Consider the following 23,290-nt stretch of genomic DNA (forward strand, 5'->3'; position numbering starts at 1 on the left):
TTTCTTCTTGTTAAAGGTCTTCAAAAGCCAAAGAAACTTCTTTCTTTAGTTCTACTCTAAAATAAAGAGTGTGTTGGAAATGGAATGCTCGGTAGCAATTGAATTCACGCCTTTGGAAATCAAAACAGATGTGCTTAAATATGTTCTCAGTGTGGGAAATATGCAGTCCAATGGGTGTAAAATACCTGCTAGACCAAGTAACCACAGTATTTTATAAGGATGTTTTTCTCAGTATTCCTTTTGCTTCTTGCTACTTGCAAAGCACGTAATTTGTTGCCATTACAGAATATATACTTTGGGCACGTGAAAACCAACTTCGGTTCTCAGTTTACAAGAATTTCAGTCCTAAGGAGTGGAAGGCTCTGACAGTGGTAGAAGAAATAGAGCTCATCACAGCTGGGGACAGTCAAAATCAAATCTAGGCTTATTGGTCAAAAATAATATGCTCCTGGCTTACACGAAATATAATTTTCACAATTGGTGTTTGTTGGCGCTCCTAGATCAGAATACAGATAAGCAGAGGGAGTCTTTGTTCCTTGAATGTCTTTAATCCTAGGAATGCTCTTTCCAGGTTAGAATAAAAGCAATTTATGAAGGCAGTACCACCACCATGAATGCATGTACAGCCTTCTGCTTGTCTGACCCTTCCACTGCTAAGAGGGTGAGGGTTTTAGTGGGGATAAGTGGGCAGGATTAAAGGCTGAAGCCTTATTTGGACAATTACTAAAGTATGAAGGCTTTTTTTTTTTTTTAATCTCAAGTTACGGCTTATTTGTGTTAAAATAACACATATGAAGGTGAACACTAGCTTAAGTGCTGCTTTATGAGGGATATGAACAGTTTGAATGAGGCCTTCCAAGTGAGGCTACTGAGAGCTTATTTGGTTTTTGCTTATGTCTTTCTTCATGAATCATGCTCATTTTGGGTGTAAACAATATTTTTGTATAATTGAAAAATGTAGTGTTGCTACAGCATGTATAAACTTGTACAGGGAATAATTACTGTAAAACAAAGATGTTTTTGAACATATTTCTGCGACTTTTCTGTCAAAAACATGCAGAAATGCATGGGACCATTTGGATATTGCTTTGATATTTTCAGTCCATTGTGTGGATTGTGCTGGGTTTCAAATAATTTAAAAGTATCTAACCTGAAGGTCTTAAATGTCATGTTTTCTTGATATATATTAAAGTGAAATTGCTCACATTCTGCAGAAAAATACATATAATAGAAGATTGAGAAAGAAAGGAGTAATAAAGTTGGGGTTTGCATGCAGAATTGCATGTTCATTACTCTGTAAAAATTAATTCATTTCAGATTTTAGAAGTTTTGACATAAAGTTATAGTTAGGCAAGAAGCTTTTTTTTCCTGTGAAATTGATAAAAACTCTTTCCTCCCTAAAGCTAGTTACTAAGTTCAGTGTCTTAAAAAAAAAAAAAGTTTCTTTGTTCAATGTTATCTTCCGCTTTTTCTTTCCTGTCATACAGTGCATCTCCCAGGGACTCATCTCAAAGCAAAATCATCCGATTCACTCTTGGTCAGAAAAAGTCTTCTAGGTTAGCATATCTTCATCTTCTGCAAAGCATGATTAATCCTTTTGCAGTATTTCTGGATGCATGTTTAGGGATCCTGTTGAAATAGTTTGTAACTAGGCGTTTTACAAACAGCTGAAACCTGGAAGTGTTAGATGGATTTTAATTTTTTTTCTTTTTTTTCAAGGTGTGGAATGCATTCTGGCCCGCAAGAAAATAATTTGGTTTTCTTGTCCTTATGAGCTTTTGCTTTTGAGAACAAAACATGGTTCTGGGAGTTCTCTCCCCACTGTACGCATATGTATTTGTTGTATTTAGATCTGCATTATTGAAACGACGAGTATCAGGCTATTGTCTTAGCTAGTAAGTGGAGCATCATGTGAACCGTGTGAGCCCAAACGGCACCGTGTGGGTCTGTCTCGTCAGAGCTCCTGCACTGCCCAGTGCTCTGAAGCTGAGCACATCTACTCTCCCTAAAAATGATTAATAGGTATTTCAGTCTATTTTTTTCCTGAATCCCAGCATGACTTGCATGCCAGCTCATGTGACCATCTTATCTCAGTGATCATAAGGGTTGCTGTGTTATTAATGTGGTTATTAATCATGTTTACTCTTACTACTATTATATATTAAAAAGTTTTAATAGGAATTTTTATATAGTTATACACTGGTAAACTATACCATTTTTGCTAAGCTTGTGAACTATTACTTACGATTTTTATTCAGCTTGGCAAGTGTATATAGATTGTTAGTTCTGCTGTATAATTTGGATTTATTTTCCCCATCTTATTTCTTTTATGACAACAGTGAAGGTCTGCAGTATAACCCCTGTTAAAATGTCCCATATTTCCTTTTCCTGTTCTCTCTTGATCATAATTATGGCTTGACAGTTCGTGTTTGCCTAGAAGAGGTGCTGAAGTGCAGTAGTGGAGAGTATTCTCCGAGCTCAGTACCTTGTCTCTCATACCAAGAAGCTAGAAACATCTCCCTGAAGCTGTTTTTTTCCCCTAGATTTCACAGGCACTGCTGTGAAATATCTTGGCCTAATACCAAAAGCAGGGGCTTAAAATCAGTCAGTGAAACTACAGGGGGGAAAAAAAAGTCTTAAGAGAAATGGTATCTTCTTCAAGAGTGTTTTTAGCACGTATTTTTTTTATTCTCTGTATGTTTTTATTGGCAGTGCCAATACTGACTTGAATCGAAAACTTGTCACTTCTTGAGTGGTCACATGGTTTGAGTAGCTTTATTTACTTTAAAATGTGACAGATTTGCAAAACCTGCGTGGGCATGTGGGGGGGGCCTTTTCTTACCCATCGGTACAAGAACATTATCCCTCCCCTCCTGCCAAACCCTGCTGGAAAACTCCCCTCCCAGTACGGGGGCTCTAGTAGCCTTCCTGCGGTGGTTGGACCGTACTCGCAATGTTTTATCACTGCGAGGTGATAAACACACAGTGTTTCAGCTGAGGTATCTTGTGCATCCTTCCTACCTGTAGGAAACCTAGCTCGTTGCCTATTAAGCAAAACAAACTCTTAATGAGCTTTCTTGTCTTGGTGGCTTCCAAGTTCTCAAGAACAGCATTTGTCCCTGGTTTGCCTCTGCTTCTTCCCACGTAGTCTCCTCTACAGTGGATGAAGCATCTCTCGGATGTTCTCATTTACACCTTGTCGGAATGATGAGTACGTACAACTTTCTAGCACCCCCCAGTGTTAAAAAAGGCTGGATAAATTGAGGGACTCATTTAAAAGGCTTCAGCAAAGTCAACCTCAGAACCATGATGTGCTGCTGCCAGATCTGTGGTGGTTTGAGCTTGTAAATTAATTTTTGGTTTTGTATTTGAATGATGCCCTTATGTCTTATCCTCTTTTGAGCTTTGAAAGCATGTGCATGCAGCTGCTGACATTTTTGCTCTTTTTCTTCATGTTTCTTTTCATATTTCCTATCTCTTCACTAGTCTTGGAAAAGTCAGTTTATTTAGGAAGCCCTGCTGGACTCCTTCCTGGCTTCTCTTCCTTCCCAGAGGCACAATGGTGATTTGGTCGGTTGCATCCCCATTCTCTCTGACAACTGAGACTTCTTCATTGTAGCCTGTTATTGGCACAAGTTATTTAAGACAGTTAGATTTTTGTGTTTTATATAAAGAAGTTTTAAAGAGATTCTACCATACAGAAAATACAAAGACGGCAAAGAGCGGTCCCTTTCAGTGCTACAGTAGGTGACATGAACTGGTGCTTTCTTTTAGTCTTTAATGTGACGTCCTTTCTTTTCAAACCAGTGAGCTGTTTCGCTAAGTCTCTTCAGTATGCATTTTGAGCAACTACCAAATCTTTCAATTTTTAATATTTCATCTATTTGGAATGTAGAAATGTGTGCTCATCAGTGCACAAAATGCAGTACAAACATGGAGACTTTATGTATGAACTTTGACTTTGAAGGACTCAAGCACACATACTGTTCTGAGATGTGATGCCAGTGGCTTTCCTAATTGTCAGGCTTTTTAGAAAAGTCTTCCACCTCCCCTTTTGCCTGAAAAGCATGAAAGTAGTATCCCTCCCTGTCTACTTACTCCAGAATCCTAACTACATTTTTTTCTAGGTAAACAGCTAAATCTTGTAAATACAGGCTACGGTAAGGAAATGCTGGAAGAGATTGACCCAGTTTAAACCAGAGGCTTATACCAGCTCACTGATAATGTGGTTACCCTAAGACAGGGCACTTAAGCTTTGTGTGATTTTTATAAGCTCAAATAATTAAACCAAGTTGAAGTTTCGCTGGGCTTGGCTGCTAGGCTTTGTAGCTTTCGAAGAAGAGATGTGATGTACTTCTCTACAAGAGAAAAGGCAGCCGTGTTCTGTCTCATTGTTATTTCCAAAGTAAGGCTAGCCCTTATGTGTCTAGCATATAATAAAGCGTCCAGCAATCTGGTTGAAGAACAGTAGTGTCTCACTTAGTCTTAACCTTGTACCGGTGATATTGCTCCACTGAATTTACTTGCAACTATTTCTGATTCACAAGATTTATGGCAAGTGACCGATAATTTCGGTTCAGGGTTTTTTCTGATGTAAAACAATTCAGACTGTAGCTTGTTTGACATATATTTTTCATTTAGGATGATTTTTTGATTTGTTCTTATAAAAGAACAAAGACCCTTACGAGTATATACTTGTGGTATTGATCCTTTTCTTTTCAGCTTATGCATGGTATTCCATAGTTTCTTTCCCAGACTGCTTTTAAAATACATTTAATCGTATTGTAATTCTTTCATCAGACTTCCAGGCCCCACCACGAGGGTGTCCGCTGCAGGCAGTGAGGCCAAAGCTCGTGGTTCTATTAGTGCCAACAATCGACGCAGCCAGAGCTTTAACAATTACGACAAATCTAAGCCTGGACTTGCCCCACCAACACCAACAAGTAGCAATGACAAAGGTAAGCGCTTGAGATTTTGGCATCCTCAGATTTTTCTTAATAGTGGCTTCGTTCGGGGGAAATTGAATTTTCCATTAAGCTCCAGAAGCTGGACTCTCTCAAAGCTGTATGTTGTAAACATGACATTTACAATCAAAAAACCAGCTGGCTTTTCTTGAAAAAGGTGTAGTCCTCCTTTAATATAACTGAAGTTGTGACTTGCTGTCCTGAAGGTACATGCAAAAAATAGCTTCAAGAAAAACTGGCACTGGTGAAACGTGTTTTTTCATTTTGCTTCAAGCACAGATAAGGGGGAGTGAATTAATCAAAAAATAAGACATTTTGACGAGTAGTTTGACAGGAATGGAAAATGACCACTGAAGATTTCTTCAATGTTTTTATACGATAAATAGTACCATTTGCTTTCCTTTCCTTCACTATTGTGGAAGATCCTTTAAGTTACAAAAGTACATGATTTAAATCTAATTTCAAGAATCGTATAGCGTAGGGTTTGAAGGCAGGAACATGTTATAGTTCTGGAAATGTTGCAGTGAAACTGTGTCTATGGCAGTGCATCAGAAAGGCTAAGTACCGTGTTCTGTCTGAAGTGGTGCTTTTTTGAATGACATTTACTGACTTTGTGTCCATTCGCTAAGCTGGTAATCTGACGGCATTCATTAGCTTGAGTTTGTAGCTCTGAGCTCTATAATGCAGCATTTACCAGTCGAGTTTTGGGGGAGGTGGCTGGTGAGAACTGAGCAAATCACTCTAGTCTGATACGGTCAAATTGTTGGCGTAGGCTGGCAGCTAATTCTGTATCCTTAACAAAGTCATTGCGCTTACGAAGATAGATGGGCATTGGATTTCAGTACGATCTTCTTGCAGTGACTTAGCAGTCGCGCCCTTTAGGCTCAAGTCTCCTTGTTGTCCGTGCAGAACTTCTATTAACAGTAATGAAGATTTTGCTTGAGGGAAAAATACTGGTCTGGTTCAACTTGCCTGTGGTTCTCATGCTTCTTTCTTTTCAGAAACTTGTGTTTTTCCTTCTCTAGAAACTGTTGTCCTATGACTGCATGTCATTAGATTTTGGAATGTGTTACCCCATCTAGCCATTACAGCCCAAAACCTCATCTTGTGATGATGGCAATGGAGGGTCCTCAGCATCCTCCAGGGACATTCTGAATCACCCTGATCAGACCTAGTATAAGAAGAAAATTAAATTCACAGCTGAATAATATAATTATTATAATTATAATATAATATAATGTATTAACATAATATGCTAATAAATTAGCAACATTCTACCTTGGTAAATCCATGCTTACTATTTTAGAAGGCACACTATGTAAACAGTAATGATTTAACTGTAACATCAGCATGTAATAGTCATCTCTAAATCTGAATTAGATCTGGCTTTCAGTTAAAAGAACAAGCTGACAAGTTATGGCATGTAAGTAGAAGTGATGAAACCTTGTTCTCCTGTGTAATATCTCCCCAGTCTCCCTCTGCCTCCTCCCTGTCAATACTCTCCTCTTTTGCTCATGTCCCATAACTAGTGGATTGGGGAGATGCAGTGTGGGATGTGTCTCGTCCCGAAGCACGTGTTGGTTGGCTAGATGATCCCTACCTGCGTATGGGTGGTGTGCTGTTAGGCTGCATTGAAGAGAGAACTTGAACTATCTTGGCTTTTTCTCAGTTTACTGAGATTACTAAATAAGGGAAGTAAAGTACTGGTTTCAGTCTTAAAAAAAAAAAAAAAAAAAAAAGAAGAAAATTTTAAAAAGTCCTCTCATACAGAGAAATAACAATAATTTGTCAACTGAGTAACTTAAATATCAACTGCTTTTAGGCAGACAGTTCTGTGAACCCTCATTCCTCATTGTAACCCATCTCTTCAGAAAGATAAACTGGGTGCTGAAGAAGCATACAAGATTATCTGCTTCCTATGAATATTACAAATGAATGAAAGAAACGAGGTTGGTTTTTAGGTTGACAGCGTACATAAGTTGCATTAAATACTCAGAATTTTGCTCTGGTCAAAATTTCCAGTCATAAATTATGGTCTTAAAAAAAAAGAGGGCTTATGTAAGTTGAACTTTACTTAAAAATATAATCATGACACAAAGTTGGTCTGCATCCATGAGAAACAAAAGCAGTTGGTCTGACAAATTTTTGGCTTATTTTAAGTTAATTGTAACGTTGCCAGACAAAGTTTATTGTCAAAGTACTAAGACAATTCAAGTTTTCTGACCCATATCCTGTATTTTGCCTAAGGAAATGAGACTTACATGACTGTGTTGTGTGCCAGTCTTGGTAAATTTTCATCTCTTTACCCGGTACTAGCTCCACTGCATGTTTTTGGAGAAGGAAGTGGGAGAAAGAGAAATCGGCCTGTTTTGACAGACTGTTTTGGCACGAGTGGTCACTTTGTGATAGAAGGTAGCCTTCAGTGTAGTATGTTTGAATCATGTCTTACAAAGTAGGTTGTAATTTTCAGCTTTTATTAATCTCTGGCCTTTCCCTCCAAATGTAAATTGTCTTGCTAGTCAATCGTCTGTGTCTTGTGGCAATGAAAGTGCATTAATTGAAACAAAATACATCAGAAATGAAAAGGACAGTAAATGGAGCATGGAGGAATAACTAGCTACTGGAAAATAAATAACCTAGATTTTTTGGAAGATTCCACTAATCAATTAATGATTTCACTACTGGTTTTCTAGAAATCCTGGGGAAAGGTTTTATGTAACATTGAAAATGATTACACTGTTGCATAAAAATAAGAGATTCTTGGATGCATGCACGTTTGTTGTGAGATGGATACGTACTCTTAGCAAAGGAGCACACGTAAAGAAATGCAAGTCTCACTTCCCCACAGCTTACATTGTGTCTTCAGTATTTATTTTGCTTTCTCAGTCTTCGCGTGCTGTCTGAAACCAGTTTCAAGATGTGGAGAAGAGATACGTCTTCTCTAGTAGGGATGACACCAAGGTCAGTCCTATGGACGCCTTCTTTGAGATTAGGGCATGATAGGTTTAGCTTGCTTTTTGGAGTTAGCCCCACAGTTGATATGTGAAATTCCCTTCAAACTTATAGGAATTTCAGTGCCCTCATTCCTCACGTCATGAAATGGTAACACACTATGGTACAGTTTTTTATTTATTGTCACAGTGATTAGCATTTATAATTGCAGTAGCATTCTAGACAGGGTATTTTAATGTCTGTAATTGCTGTTACAGGCTTTTTTTCTTAAGAAAAATGCAATTAAAGTCTAATTGCATTTTTGGATTGTGGGGAAATAATGAGCCACTCGGGCTTGTGGGTTTTGATGTCATCATAATCCCTTCATAAAATTGGAGCCTTTTAATTCACTGCTGCATTGTCAGAGTTATTTAGTCCGTGCATATGTAAGTATACCTTTGGTTTGCTTTCTTGTCGTTGAATATCCTTTAACACCGCAAGTGTACTATAGCATGAAAAGCATCAGCCACCTCCCAAGGTCACTACTGAACTCATCTAAATTACCAAAAACATTTGTAAGGAATGTAAAGAGGCAAATGAGCTTTGCATTTCTATGCCTGTATGTAAATTATTAGTTATTAGTTATCTTGAGACTCCACGTTACCATTTCCTTCTAATTGTCTAATATGATCACCAAATAAAAAATAGCCAAAATTTTATTGGCATGTGCAATTTAGAATAAAGAAATCTATTTTTTGTCCCTGGCAAGAAGGAGTAGAACTGTGTCCTAGTTAGTATCAAGAATGAAACTTAAATATTGAAGCATACAACTCAGTAAAGACTTTGATACAGTAGATTTCCTCATTAATTTATTTCAGTGTTTTGCTTAGCTACACACTACGGAGAGTCTTTTGACACATGCTTTGAAAGCAGTCTGCAGTTCTGCAAAATGGTGGGTATTTTTGACTAGCTCTGAACACCTTCATATATCCACTGTCTTCGCTGATCTTCAGGCACTCAGTTTTCATTTTGCAGTCTTGAAAGTCTGGTAACATCGTGTGGGAATATTCTGTTTATTAATTCCTGATTTGTATCCACAGTCTATAAAATCCCTGAACTTACGAAGCTATAGGAAACGTCAGCTTAATATGCCATCTCCAGTATGTTTATGGAGTGATATAGTAATGTGACAGGCTTACATGCTTTCTTTTTAGTTTTTTCTTCTGTGTTCCTAATATTTTATTTAAAATAATCCTACAGAGGGCAGTAAAAGTCTGTGGGAAAAATGACACTTTTCCTTTGGATTGAATGTTAGGTAAAATGTCAGTAGGAAAAAAGCACTACCAGACTTTGACCATTTCCACATGAGATCAAAGGGAATGTTTATTATTCAGGTTTATGAAGAAGGCAGTGCTAATAATGACAGTTTTTTCTTAAATAGCTAGTATTAGAAAAAAAAATAATATATGCATACAGATTCATGCACTTGGATGAAATAAATAACTGTTTTAATAGCAGTGTTCTTGCAAACTTACTTGATACCAGTCTAATGAGAGGGTTCTGAAACCAGACCCTGCTGACTCAGCTATAATCTTAGCTCTGCATATGTTGATTTCCAGGTATGGATATACCATATGGGCAGGAGAGTAAGAAAAGCATGTGCTCCTCTGGTTGATGCTCCTTTTCTTTTATTTCTTTCAAATTTTGGGTAATCCCTTTTAACTTCGAACGCAGTATATATTTAATCACTGTCTTTTAATATGTAAAGGGTAGTCACTGTATTCACAAGGATGCATGGTGACAGGACAAGAGGCAATGGGCACAAGTTCCTTTAGGGGAATTTCTGTCTGGCAATAGGAATAAAATTCTTCGCTATGAGAAGAATTAAACATCAGAGCAGTTTGTCCAGAGAAGCGGTGGACTTGCCTTGACAGAGCCCTGGATAACCTCGTCTGAGGCCCTGCTTTCAACTGAAGGTTGGAAGGAATGATCTCCAGAGGTTTCTTCCAACCTCGACTGTTCTATGATTTCTACAATTTAAATGTACGGTTAGTTACTCAGAGTGTTAAAAGTATACTGGACGTTGACTAAACAGTTATCAGTGATTTATTTAAGGGACTCTGGGGAGGGGAAAAAGGCAAAGTAAAATTGAAGTGTGCTTCAGGACTGATAGTTCTACCTGTTAAGAACAATCTCTAATACTTTGTAAGTGTCCTGCATGCCTGCATTATTTAAAAGTTCCATGTTTTCCCTTCTATGTTGATGCTCATTTCTGGTATGTTGTTGTGCAAAGCCATACGTATTGCAATGGGATGCAGTGATACTCAAACCAGTCCGCATTATACCCATTACAGACATATTTACCCTGCTGACACAGCTAAAATACTTCCGGTACAGAGGGTGGCATAGAGACAGAGGGAAATACGGGGACCTGCAGATCCCAAAGAGACAGGGTCTCATTGCAATGACAATTTTGCATCGATCAAACCTGTATGGAGCCAGCAGTAAGGGGCTAATATCACTTGAGTCCAGCTCTGAGCTCTGGCAAGCATAAAATTACCACATTTTGATACCTTTAAATATTATTTCCTTTTAAAATTTTTGTTATGTATAAACTAGTTAAATAGGAAGAGATATTAAGGTATTTCAAAGGACAGTTAAGGAATTTCTTTCCTATAACTTTTTAACTTTGTGTTATCAAAATAGGACTGACTATCAAGTTAGTAAAATGTTGGCAAGGAAATGGAACCTCCACTCCGCTGACCAAATCAGTCTTATTGGTGTATGGTTACATACACCAAATGTATGCTAAAAGTGTGTGCAGTTATATTTATCAGTACAGTTCAAGCAGGCATGGCATATCTTGTCATAGCTTTAGTAGGAACGACTCTTCAATCTATATAGCTGCAATGAGATTTTCACAACTAGACGTATGAGAATCCACGTGGTACTGATTGCCTGGAGGTGCACTGCTCAGAAGGCCACTGGGGGATTCTCTAGGGTGCTCGTACATTCCTGTTGTCTGAATTAGATAGCAGACAGCAATTAAAAAAAAACAAAACCAAAACCAAAAACCAGTATTTGTCCAGAGTTGGTTTACAAGGTAATTTCTATTTTACTGAAGTTGATGCAAACCATAGTTTTTCATGTCAAATTTACTGTGAAATCCATATTTATTTATTTAAATGTCCTCTTGTGTAAAGAGTAGAAAATCCTAAATCTGGAACTGAACCGCTTGAAATTTCTCCTCCTAATGACTTAAATGTTTCATATTAAATCCTGCATTGATATAAAAAGTACATGGGAATACACTCCTGTGGCTTGGTTCTATGTGATACTGAGCTTGTCTTGAGCTCAGCATCGCTTAAGGTCATTTAAAAGTGGCGGATTTGGATTATGTCAAACCCTCAGATTCAATTTTAAAATGCTACTTCAGAAATAGAGAGAAAAACTCTTGTCCTTATGAGGAGCAAGGCGAGATGTGCATAGTGAGATCAAAACTCAGAGTTCTTGCGGGCAGTATCTTGAAGGCTAAAATTTTCAGCAGTATTCAGACGGGCTTTGAAAAAGAGGGATGCTGATAAAACATAGAGAAGAGTGCTGCATAATTAGAGGTTTGGAAAAACTCCTTTGCAGTTAGGTATTTAAAAGGTTAATTTATGTTCTTTGTCTAAAAGAAAGGTTAATTCCTTATTATCTACAAGATACCTGTAGGTAGTGACATTTATAGTAATAAGGATTCTTTATTACCTCAGTAGGTAGCGTACGAGTATCCATTTGTTTGGAATTTGAAATTAGCCCAATTCAGACCACAAACTGGATAGAAATTTTAAGAATGAGGATGATTAGCCATTGAAAGAGATTAAATTGGACATAATGAGTAAAAATTTAATATTTGCCCAGAGCTGATGTTCAGACAGAGGTTACAGTTTTGGCTTAGAAATTACTGAGTGAAGTTCTTTGAACCCTATTATCTTTAAGATCAACTCAGATGATTCTAGTAGTTTTCTTGAATGAAAAATCTTTCATTTAAGCACATGAAAATGGAGGACAAGCCGTCTTCTGTAGCTGCACATAAAATCAGATGAAATATTTGATGTTCTGAATGATTGGGTTTGGCTCCTGTACCAAGTACAGGATGGTCAAGTGATGTTGCACAAGCTTCCTCACTGGAACCCTTATGTTCTGTTTAACCTCATGCAGTTTTTCCACTCCAAATAAATTAATAATAATAAACAGAGACAGAACCCAGGCTTTTGCCTTTGTGCCAAATAATAGTATAAGAATTTTTTAAAAAGTGGTGAAAAAAGAGCTTTGGGACTTGTAAAGCTTGATAGAAATTCCTGTTAGAGAGTTAACATTTCAATTTTTTTTACCCGTTTATAGTAGCATTCAGCGTAGAAGCCTGAATGTGAAAAGCGAAGGCTTTTTCTGGCTGCAGGTACAGGGATAGTTACCATGACAGCTATGGCAGGGGAGCTGAGACATCGGATTCAATTCCTGTGGCATTGAGCCAGCTTGACTTAGGGCTGGCAAAAGGTTACTGGGACGGCTGAACAGTCAGTCTCTTCCAACTGGAAGCTATATATGTGCCCAGTCTGTTCCAGTGCTCAGTGCTGCCTCGTCTCCCCCTTTTCGTGGCCAAAGAAAAAGCCATTCCTTTCGATATTTAATGGCTGAGATGATCAGGGTAACAAGCATTATGTTTAAAGCAAACAGAACCACTAGCTGTTTCTGTTCGGTGATGATCAAGTTGTCAGCTACGGTGTGAACGTTTCAGAGCTGGACGTGTTAATGATCAACCTGGGCTGATGTGAACTCATTTTAAATGACTATTGTCCTCTGGAAGAAAAAAGTTTCAATAAACAAATTTTATTGTCCCCAATTCATACCAGCTCGATTTTTATCTACAGCCCATAACCACCTTATAAAATTTTAATTCAACTGTAGGAGAGAATAATAACAATCCAGTGTTGGTAAGTCAATCTCTTTGGGCGTAAAATAGCAGTTGTCCTCTGTGGTTTTGTCCATTTTAGTAATCAGGCTAGAGGAGTTATTAGGCAGGATTGTTTGGCTGAATAAGGAGAGTTAAAATAAAAGCAGGACCTCTAGATTTGGTCTTGCAGGTGGCTTACTGCACAGCCTGTGCTGGTCAACTTCTTGGTTTTTAAGCATTGAGGAAAGTTCTTTTATTGGCGTTGTACTGGATAACTCCAGTTTTCGAGGTTCATCAGGGTCTGTGGTCGATTACTCTCATGTTCAGAAACTATCTTGAAGTAACAAAGGGGTGCTTTTCAGAGAGCCTGGTGGGGGCTCTGTCTTTAAACCAATCTGAAAACCACTTGTGATCTCCTCCTGGTTTGTTTAAAAAGTCATTGTAATGTTGGTAGCTAATAGAAGCTACCAACAATATAACATATTATAATAGTTTTTATAATATATGTATTATAATTATAATATATATGTGTGTGTATATATATAACAGTTGCTATAATAAGTCTCAGCATTTTGAATGACATCTTTTACTAATCAAAGACTGAATAGTCCTGAAGTGTTCAGGTGCATGGTATCTTACAGAAGAGAGAGTTCATGCAAACCCACAAAGCTAATTTGCAACTGGGAGGACTCCCTGTTGTTACAGTGCTCCCTGTTGAGTCGGTCACCGCAACATCTGGTGGCACACAGACGTGTTGCTAAATAAGACAGAAATGTGAAATATTAAGCCTGGTATCGCGACCAGTGTCCTTTATAGGCTGTGACTTCCGACTGAGGACTCTGGTGTACTTAAGTTGATATTGAAAAGGCATTGACCCTTTTCGTGCAAACTGCCAGGTCGTCACTGAAATTGGTTTTAACTGCGCCAATGGACTAGCGCTGTGCCCAGCGCTGCGAGGCTGCTGAGAGAGGGTGGGGGAGAGGTGGAGTGAGGAAGGCTTTTGAAACCAGGAGCAGCAGAAAGATTTAACAGCTCCCTAGAGACTAGCAAAAATAAGCGGAGTTCCTGAGAGGGAAAGATTCCTCTCCTTATCAATGAACAGTGTATGGATGTCAGAAAGCTGGGAAGTGATTTTATAGAACAAAATAATTGGCTCATACAACAGATAGCAGTAAGTCAAAGACTTTTTTTTTTTTTTCCAATTTTTTTGGCAGTTATAACTTTCTTCATGACTGAAAATTGTGTCCATATAGACTTAGAAAAAATTTCCTTCGTTTGACTTTTTGGAGCAGTCACTTTCACTCCTGTTCTATATCCATCTTGGTTTTAGTTTTCTTTTTAGGTTTCTTTTTCTTTAGAAAATTGAATGAATCTAATGTTTACTTTTGAAGTGTTGACTTGATAAGACTGTGCAAAAGTCGCTAAGACTAAAAGGACTGCAAAAGTGGAAAAGGTTTTATTTTTTTAAAGAGCCATAAGTCCATAAAGTTTGAAACCAATTTACCCACACTTCCAGATTTTCACTGCGAAATAAATGTGATTGACTCAACAAAGTGAGAATATGATAGTTTCATAAATTTCAGTCATTCCACCCTTTAAAAATGTACAAGTGTTTCATCTAGGTCAGGTATGAAGCAAACAGCGTATTCTGCTTAGTGTTTAGGATGCTGCCTCTGTGCTCATCTGTGCTGGCAGTCGAGAGATACTCTCTGTTTTTACTGACTGAGGGTTTTCCCTGTAAGTCAGGCTGATGATAAAATAAGTTTACGTAATTTGTCTCGACAAATCCATAACCAGAGTAGTTGGTATTTTCTATCATTCTGCTGTATGCACTACCAAAAAGCAGATGCTGGAATAACCCTATCCAGTTTTCTAAATATAACTTGCAGTGAAGGTATTTACCAAATGTTCAGTATGATTTATTTTGTCTTGAATATAGTACAGTGATCATGAATTTGATGGGGCAAGAGAAAAAATAAAAACAGAGAGAGAAAGGAAGAAATGTGGAATAATCTGAAAGATACCCTGCGAAAGCTGGTGGTTTGCTTTGTATTTTCTTCCTGGGAGAATCTGTAGGGTTTTGTTTGTCCCTTAGTCTAAAACTACTTTTAATATCCTTACACAAATTTGAGTTGTAACTTTGCCGTGTAGATATGCCTTCTGGTTTTAACTCTGTTTAAAGAACTGTGTTTAAAGTTATGACAAGTTTGCAGCATACGTTATATATTTATAGAATTGCATCTGTAAATAACCAGGGGAGTCTGTACTCCAACTCTGAAGGAAAATCGACTGTACCTGTACCTGAGAGGTGTTTGCTAGTCTGTTCTGAAATGTCTCATGACAGGGACTTGACAATCTCCTTAAGTATATCCCGTCCAGTGTCCAACTGGTCTTAAGGCTAGCTTTTTTAAAAAAAAATAAAACCAAGGTTCTGCTTGGCTAAAAATTAAGCACATTGTTGCTCTTCCTTGATCTCTGTCCTGTTTATAGCAGTCTTCATATACTTGACGGTTTACAATGTCTCCCTTCAGTCTTCTCTCTTCTAGACTAAACAATCTCTACTATTTCAACCTTCTTCTCATAGGTTCTTTGTGATAAATCTCTTATATGTCTTGATGATCTCTTCTGGCCTCTTTCCAGTCTGTCAATCTCTTTTAGAGGGGTGCTGGGGCTAGACAGAGCACTCCACCTGATGCCTTACTCTGGTGCTGAGTAGGATGGAATAATTACATTCTCTGTCTTATATATGATACTCATAATGCATTCCTGAATGACGTTAGTTTTTCCTTAGTGTCACATTAGAGAGATGTGCATACAGAGAGGTCTACTGTAACTCCTGTTTCTTTTCTGCAGTACAGTTGCATAGCTGATTGTTTGACCGTTTATATTCAGGTATTCAATTTCTCCTTTCTAAGCACAGAACTTTTCAGTCAACTTCAATGAATGTACTCTTATTGACTCAGTCTATTTCTCCGATTTACCAAATGTATTAATGCCTCTATGTTCCCCAAACATAAGGTTACTGGCTTATGTCATAAGGTGACCCTCATGAGAGTCATTAGCATCAAACGAAATACTCATCTTCAGGCAACTGAGACATATATCTATATATATGCTGGGGTATTGCTTGCATCCTTTCACTTTTCTAATCAAATATATTTTTTTAAAGATTGGCTCATCTTAGTGAATCTTTACCGACATATTTATGTTGGGTGTGTGCCCATAAAACAGCTTAAAGACTGTCAGAATATAACAAGCAGTATGGCACGTTTATAGGACAAGATACAAGTAAGCAGTAAATCATATTCGTGCTTAATTTTACAACTGTTCAACTGGCTGAATTTGGATTTTAAAAATACGTCCTCTCTTACCTAAACAAAAGCTGGCTGAAGGCTTAATTGTGGCTGAAGTGGAGCTTTACAAGACCACAGAACTTTGCCATAGTTGGTATAAGCTCTAGGAATATCTAAAACAAGCCAAAAATGTATTTAAATAATGTTTTGGGAAAAAAAAAAACCCCTAAGAAAATTAGCCAATGACATGTTCTTAAGTGTACAGTTCATGAGGATAAAAATCCTGAGCTTTGAAGTAAAATGTAACCTTGAGAAGCAGCTTCTTGCCCGGTGTACATCTGCGTAGCTGCATTGGAGACAGTGGAACCACATTAATTTATACCAGCTGAAGAGCTGGCTCAGCATTTCATGGCCTTTACAGTTCCTAGATGTTTCCTTTTAAAATAAATATTTACAATTTCTTGTAAATTTATTGCGGGGTGAATTGTGCCAGAAGAACAGCCATGGAAACAAAAGTTCACTATTAAATCATAGGAAAGCAAACAGCAGTGGTGCTACGTCCCAGACTTCTGTAAGTGCCAGCGAGTTCCTACCACATCTGTAGAAGCCTCCTCTCCTTGGGTAAGAGCATTGTCCAGCCTCTCTGGTCCCTTCCATTTGTGGCTTCTCTACTGAGCCTTTTGCCTGTTCCTCGTCCATAACCAAATATACCTAAAGAATCCATGACTGGTGCCAGAGAACTGCCGCCACCTCTGAAGTGGCTGATGAGCATAAAGCCATGGCCCAACCCTTCGTTACTGTCATGAATAGTAGATCGTTACCTGCATGTTGGCCTGGTTTGAAAGATCTGCTGCTACAGCTTGTATAGTAGTTTCGTTGACCAGAGAGAGGAAATGAAGAAGACCCCAGGAAAAATAGTAGTATGTATCTGTCAGCTGTTTTTGATATAAAAATTTAATAGATTTCCGCATCTTTATGTATGTCCATATATAGGTGTAAATATAGATGATGGTAAAGTGTTGGTATTTCTGTATGGTTTGGTTCGACTCCTCTGTTTAAACATAGAATATCCATGTTTGAGAGTGCATTGGTATTCACCACTTTACTGGGTACAGCTGGGTAGTTGTATGACTTCTCACTGGGCAGAGTAAGACACTTCTGAGTTAAAATGTAGTTTAGCTTGGCGTATTGACTGATCAGTGGGAGTTTTCTTAGGTATTTTTTCCTATTGCCAGTCTCTTCTCTGTGAAAAATCTGCCTCCATTTCTACCTCCATGGTCATTCCAAGCCCCGATTGGAGCCACTACTAATAGTCAAAATAGGCCAATGGACAATATTCCCTAAGTGCAATTCTCAGACCACTAATGTGTAGATGGCCTATTTCATATAACTGCCTGTAGGAGAGATGCGTCAGATCAAGGCTGCGAAGTGTACATATTGTCCACTCCAGCTATGTATAAAATCTAATGAAAGACTCCGTAACAGCTTCCTGTCTGGAATTCATTAATGCTTTTGAATAACTCTGTTATGAGAAATCTTGGGGGATTTGATTGTACAAATAATGAAAAGAAAATGGAGAGCAATGAACAAGAATGGTATTTGTCTAGTATTAAATGGAGAGTGCAACTTGTTTTGAATGGCACAGTAAACTTGGTTTCATTATTTTTATGATCATCTAACCGGTATGTGGTCTATAGAGGTCCCTCCAACCTCTTTCTTAGGCAGTCATGTGGACAGCATTTTGAATTTTACAGTAACTAAACAAAAACAACACGGAATTCAAGTGTCTTAGTCAGTTATGTCAAGACAATGAGAAAAGGATCGCCTGCGCTCCAGTTTTATTTCCTTTCACCTCAGCAAAATCGCTGAGTCTTGGCGACGTAAACCAGTCAACAGCAGAACTGTTGTGTCATATACTGGAGCTCTGTGTGAACGAAGGCGACTTTACAGAAACGTGGAAGTTGAGTTACTGACATATCCACGGGCTTCGGTACGGGTTTTCAGAGGTACAACACATTTCTGTGAATACACGGAACTGCTATTGAAGCTACAGAGTTTATAACACTGGGATTGAAGAAACAGATACAATGGAAGGAAAGAAAAATATCAAGGAGCAAAGGTAATTTTTGTCTCGTGTTACAATAAATTAAATCACCCCTAAAGGGAAAGCCAGTAGCCAGAAGTTGAAGGAACCGATTCTGCTCAGCTTGGTGAAGTTTTTGTCCGCAGCAGAGCAAACTGTTTCCTATCTGGGCTTTTCTCAGGTTATGCAGAATTTCCCTATCTGGCAATTTCTGCTTTAAGAAAAAGTTTTTGTTGCTTTTTGTTGTGGTCCAGAGTAGAAGAGACAATACAAAGCTTCAGTCATCTTGTTGGTGGAGGCCATGCCTCTTGCCCACCCTGAGCCGGCACCTCAGCCAGTCCCAGCTGTAGTTCTCTCCGGTCAACAGCGTTACAGTTGAAATAGAAACTTCTGTGGGCCAGAAAAGTTGTGCTTATTTTGAGGAAGGGCTGTGTGCCAGGTTGCTCTTGTTGGGAATGTTCTGTTCTACCTGCTCATGGTTTGGATTACAGAAAGATTGTGATTTTTATAGTTGGCTCCTGGCAGAAATGCAGGCATTTCCATACTTCAGGGGTTTGCTGAGCATGATAAGTCATTACTGAAGAAGAGAATAGCTCGGCTAAAAGCTTTTCTCTGTAGGACTCTTATTTGTAGTGCTTTGAAGGAGAGTCTTCTGGCGGGTGGATGGGAAGGGTCAAGACTCACCAGTTATTCCTCTAGATGGGAAATGATGAAACTGCCACAGTGGTTTCTGCAGTTCTGACACTATAATGTCATAGAGCAGATCTGCTTTTACTTCCTAAATTAGAATTTGATTGTGGATTTGCTTTTAACTTGGTTATCTAATCTATGGGCTGGACTAAAAGATATTTCTCTTCATGAGAACTACTTATTTTTCCCATAGCTGTGAAATAAAAAATGACAGCTTGTTCATTCTAAAATGAATAAAAATGCTGTTAAGTTCTTGAACCTCCTAAGGAGAAGTAGCTATGAGAACATCCTTTGTCTTTGTGTTGCCTTTCATGCTTATAATGATTGTTTTTGAAAGTTTTCAGTTACAGCAAATCAAAGTCCACTTGCTTAGAGTGAACATGACAAATGATGGGAAATTGCATATATTTTCTCCTGACCTTATTATAACGTAAGCTCTCAAAGACTTCAGTGGAAGAATTAAATCATAAGCCTTCAGACTCTTTTTTTTCATCACAAATGGGTAGGTTTGCAGATGCAGTTAAGACTTTGCAGGAGCAGCTGAAATCAGATTTACCCATGCTACAGTGCGTATTGGCATTGGAACTAGACCACCAACATCTTTTTTAACAGGAACGCTCGGAACAAAATAGATTTCAGGCCAAGATTTGACTTTGAAAAGAGGAAAGCGATCATTATTTATTGTGGACTGTAGCTTGGGTTTGAAAACATTTCTTTTATAGTCAGTTTTAGTTAATGCAGGTTGCTGAAGAAAGAAAATATCTCCCTCACAAAGGAACACATGGGAAATAATAAGCTTATTAATCGAATGCATGAAACCTGCTCTCCTTTTCATGAAAGAAGGGCCTATGCTACGCTGAATAAAACTTTCCCCTTTGCATGCTGATGTGTTATCCACGTATTGATGTTACTGCTTCATTAGGAAACCTAGCATTTGAGTCTACATTCTGGCAGCAGAACCCCTTTCGTTTACCAAGATTGGTCTGAGGAGTAAAAGAGCCAGCAGACTTGTTTGTAAGAAAGAAACGGAGAATCTTAAGAAGACTGAAGTTTTCTTAAGCTGAGGCCATTTTTCATGAGTGTGTTTTACGGTGAACCTTTTATTTCTTGCATTATCTTTGCATGGTGCAATGTAACAAAAACTTGAGGACTTTGAATTTCCAGTTTCGCTGTATTTGACTTGAGTATGAATCAAAATCCACTGTACTTGTGTAAGAAAATATCTTCTTTCCTTTCCCAAAGTGTAGCTGCTTAACATGTATATTTAAGAGTTTGTGAATATTTTTCATTCATTTCGGCTGTGTAGCATCCAACATTCACAGAATTCACTTCCTGGAAAATGTTAGGTAGAGACTCTGAAAATGACATTAATGTCCCAATATATTCATTTTTTTAAGTGTTGCAGTCATAGTATTGTTGTCCTAATTCTGATTTCTCTGACATGTCTGTAAATGAGGAGCAACTCTGTAAATGGAGTTACATTGTACTCATCCTATGCCACTGGCAATGGAAGCACAATTAAGTTCCAAACAGGAGGGTGTATGTGGAGGAGTTGGGGACAAAGCGAACGCTATGTTTAAAAACAAACAAACTGAAAAAAGTGTATTTTGTTCAGTGGCCAAACAGAATTAAAAAAAAAAAAAATAAAAAAATCCTGAAAACATTCAAAGAAAAGAGAAATTTAAAAGTTCTGGATTTTGTTGGGAAATAAATTTTGAGCAATGCTTTTGGATTTGGAAAACAAGCCATTTCACTTGATCCAAGCAAAGCCTTTTCCCCAAAAGTCCGTGGACTGGAGCACTCAGCTGAGCTGTTAGGATGAAGTCGACATCCCAAATGAACCAACACCTTCCATTCACTTCCAGGAAAATGTTGTAGAGCTGGTAGGAACCCTGTTTTGATGTGGGTTGCCTCCAGTTTCTGCTTCCACAGCTGATCTGCAGTGTGTTGACAGCTAGCTCGGTGTTTGAGATGGAGTCAGACTTTACAGCCAGGTTATGGACCACAGCCTAGTACTCGGGTAACTCTTGTCTCAGGTGTGTGCCTCAGCCTGCGGGTCACAGCTCACGCGAGGACTCTGTTTGGGCTCTGAGTTCGGTGAATGCAGGATGGCTTTGTTCATACCGATACACACGTTGCCTGTATTTTTTTCAAACTGTTGTTTAGAACCTGTTTGAGAAGAATGCGGATTTCTTTTCCAGGTCTGTTCAGTTGGCTGCGTGCTCAGGCTGAATGCCGTTTCACTCCGAGCTGGGTTTGTGTTGCTGCATATGTTGTACTAACCAAGCGTGCGACCAGCTCTTCTACTTTGTAGTTGCATCCCTTACCCGTAATTTTCAGTTTGTCACCTTTATATTGTCCCAGTCCTGTTACTCCCTGCAACTCAGTTTTCCTGAAAAAGTAAAGGGTTCCCTGCCCACATTGATTAGTACATTAGGTTCATCCCTGGACCCAGTTGTAAATTTGTCCTAGGCATGTTCACGAATCACAGGCAGCTCTGATGATTTATGGGCATGGGTACGCTTTCTGTTGAGGTTTGTTTAGCGTGATTAGGCCAGAATGCATTTGGATTAGGAACTTGGTGTTGAAAGTACTGTGAATCTCTGGTTTCTGTAGAAGTATCGCGATATTGAGATGGGCAATTAGTATTTTTTTAAAAGAAGCTATACAAATTCATTGTAAGTGATGCACAATTGGGATTTTCGTGAAGCTTTGATTACATTGCTGGGCATCTTCTGTGGAAGGCAGGCTGAGACAAAGGGTTGCTTGTTCTGAGTTCACAAAAGGAGCACGGTGCCGTGCTGCAATGGGAGGTAGATTTTGATGGGTAGGAGGACTTCAGGAAATAAAAATAATAATAAAGCAGCGGTGTACGGTAAGAGGCATGAAGAAAAAAGCAATGGTGCAGAGCTTTTGAAAGCAGAGGGAGTAACATTTCCAGCAGCTTCTGAAGTAGCTGTGACCTTCCTTCCTCTGTCCTGTCTGTGGGCAGGGTGCTGTGATGGTGGGTCCCTGCTTCCCCTTGCACTGGGAGTCACTGCGACTCCTACGCTATCACTTCTTCAGTCCTCCTTAACCCATCCGGTTGAATTTAGCAGGCTTGAGCAGAGCAACTAGAGGACCAGGTGGCATTGCTGTTTGGGACATTTGGTGTCTTGATTTTCCTTCTGTACTAGAGTAAAACAGGAATAATACCTTGGAAGTCAGCAGACTGGCACTACCTTAAAAGAAGTATGATCCCTTTCTGTGTCTGTAATCAGGCTCTTGCTTCCTTCCAGCTCCAAGTGGGTAGTTTGCCATAGGAAAAGGAATAGCAAAACTGGCCAGTATAATAGATACTGGTTAATAACAGAGTCCTGGAAATCTTCTGACTTCAGTAATATTTTTAAAACTATCAGTAATTCCTGCTGTCCCACTTTGTTCATAACCATGGGAAATGACTGAGTTTATTATTAAGGAGTCTCTAATACTCTTAGAAACCCGATTCTACGCAAAGTCAGGAAGATGTATGTGCTTTAAATCTTTAGTCGATCTGGTTTGGATCAGAGGAGGGAGGTTAACAGAGCCGTATCTTCACTGAGCAGCTGAAAGTGAAGTAAAACAGTCCCTGTGTGGTTGCAGCAGCTCATGATTTACAGGGCTGAATTCACAGGGCTGCTCCTGCTGCCGAAAACGCACGCTCTCAACCGCTGTTGATTTTTGAATTAAAAAAATGCAGCTCTATACACAGTTTACTTTATTGCTAGAGGGCAGGGAAATATAGGTAAGAGCCGTTAATCCCCAGCAGGCTGCTGGGCAGGCGAACAGACATAGATGACAAAAGTTAATTGGAAACATGAGCAGTTTAACAGAAAACATATTTGTGATAATTGAGAGAGTAACGTCTCCAGAAAGGAAGCTCTGCAAAGAGAAACTTCAGAGGAGAAGTGGCCACTGGTAGGTGAGTGTGATTTTTCAGGCTCTCTTTAAGCTCTGAACTAATTTCTTAACAAGAACAAATAACATTAAAAGGAAGTAAATAAATAAAAGATTTGCTTTCTCTGAGGGGGGAGGGCTGTACAGTTACAGCCACTAGTTTCTCTTACAGCGGATTAAGATATGTGCTAATACTTAATTTAGGTTCATTGCGTAAGAACACAATTGGTTTTATTTTTGTACATGGAGTTTTCTTCTACCTTTTACATAATGAAGATCTCATTCCCCCCCCCAATAACTGAAAGGACTTCAGTTTTAATTTTTTCCTTATTTTCCTGCATTTTTTAATATGTTTGAGGTTTTTCTAAGAATCGAACTTGGACAGCAAGTATTTTGCCAAAAGCAGAGGGAACCCTTAGTTAGAAAATAGTGCTGTGTTTTTGCTAATGAAAAAGTATTATGAACTTAATAAGGGAGA

The 23,290-nt window shown here is 38.6% G+C and overlaps 1 protein-coding gene across 3 annotated transcripts in view; it reads left to right on the plus strand.

The window, feature by feature from the left end:
• Positions 1-23,290, plus strand: part of NAV2 (neuron navigator 2) — a 234,526-nt gene that overhangs the window by 97,563 nt on the left and 113,673 nt on the right. For 2 of the 3 annotated variants that reach the window (XM_050897833.1, XM_050897831.1), the window contains exon 6: positions 4,801-4,958. In XM_050897833.1, the coding sequence (XP_050753790.1) occupies positions 4,801-4,958 (158 nt within the window). Of the gene's footprint in view, positions 1-1,487; positions 1,557-4,800; positions 4,959-23,290 lie in introns of all 3 variants that reach the window. The other variant, XM_050897832.1, reaches the window with a different exon arrangement.

The sequence above is a fragment of the Gymnogyps californianus genome, chromosome 5 (genome assembly GCF_018139145.2).
Source record: "Gymnogyps californianus isolate 813 chromosome 5, ASM1813914v2, whole genome shotgun sequence".
Lineage (NCBI taxonomy): Eukaryota > Metazoa > Chordata > Aves > Accipitriformes > Cathartidae > Gymnogyps > Gymnogyps californianus.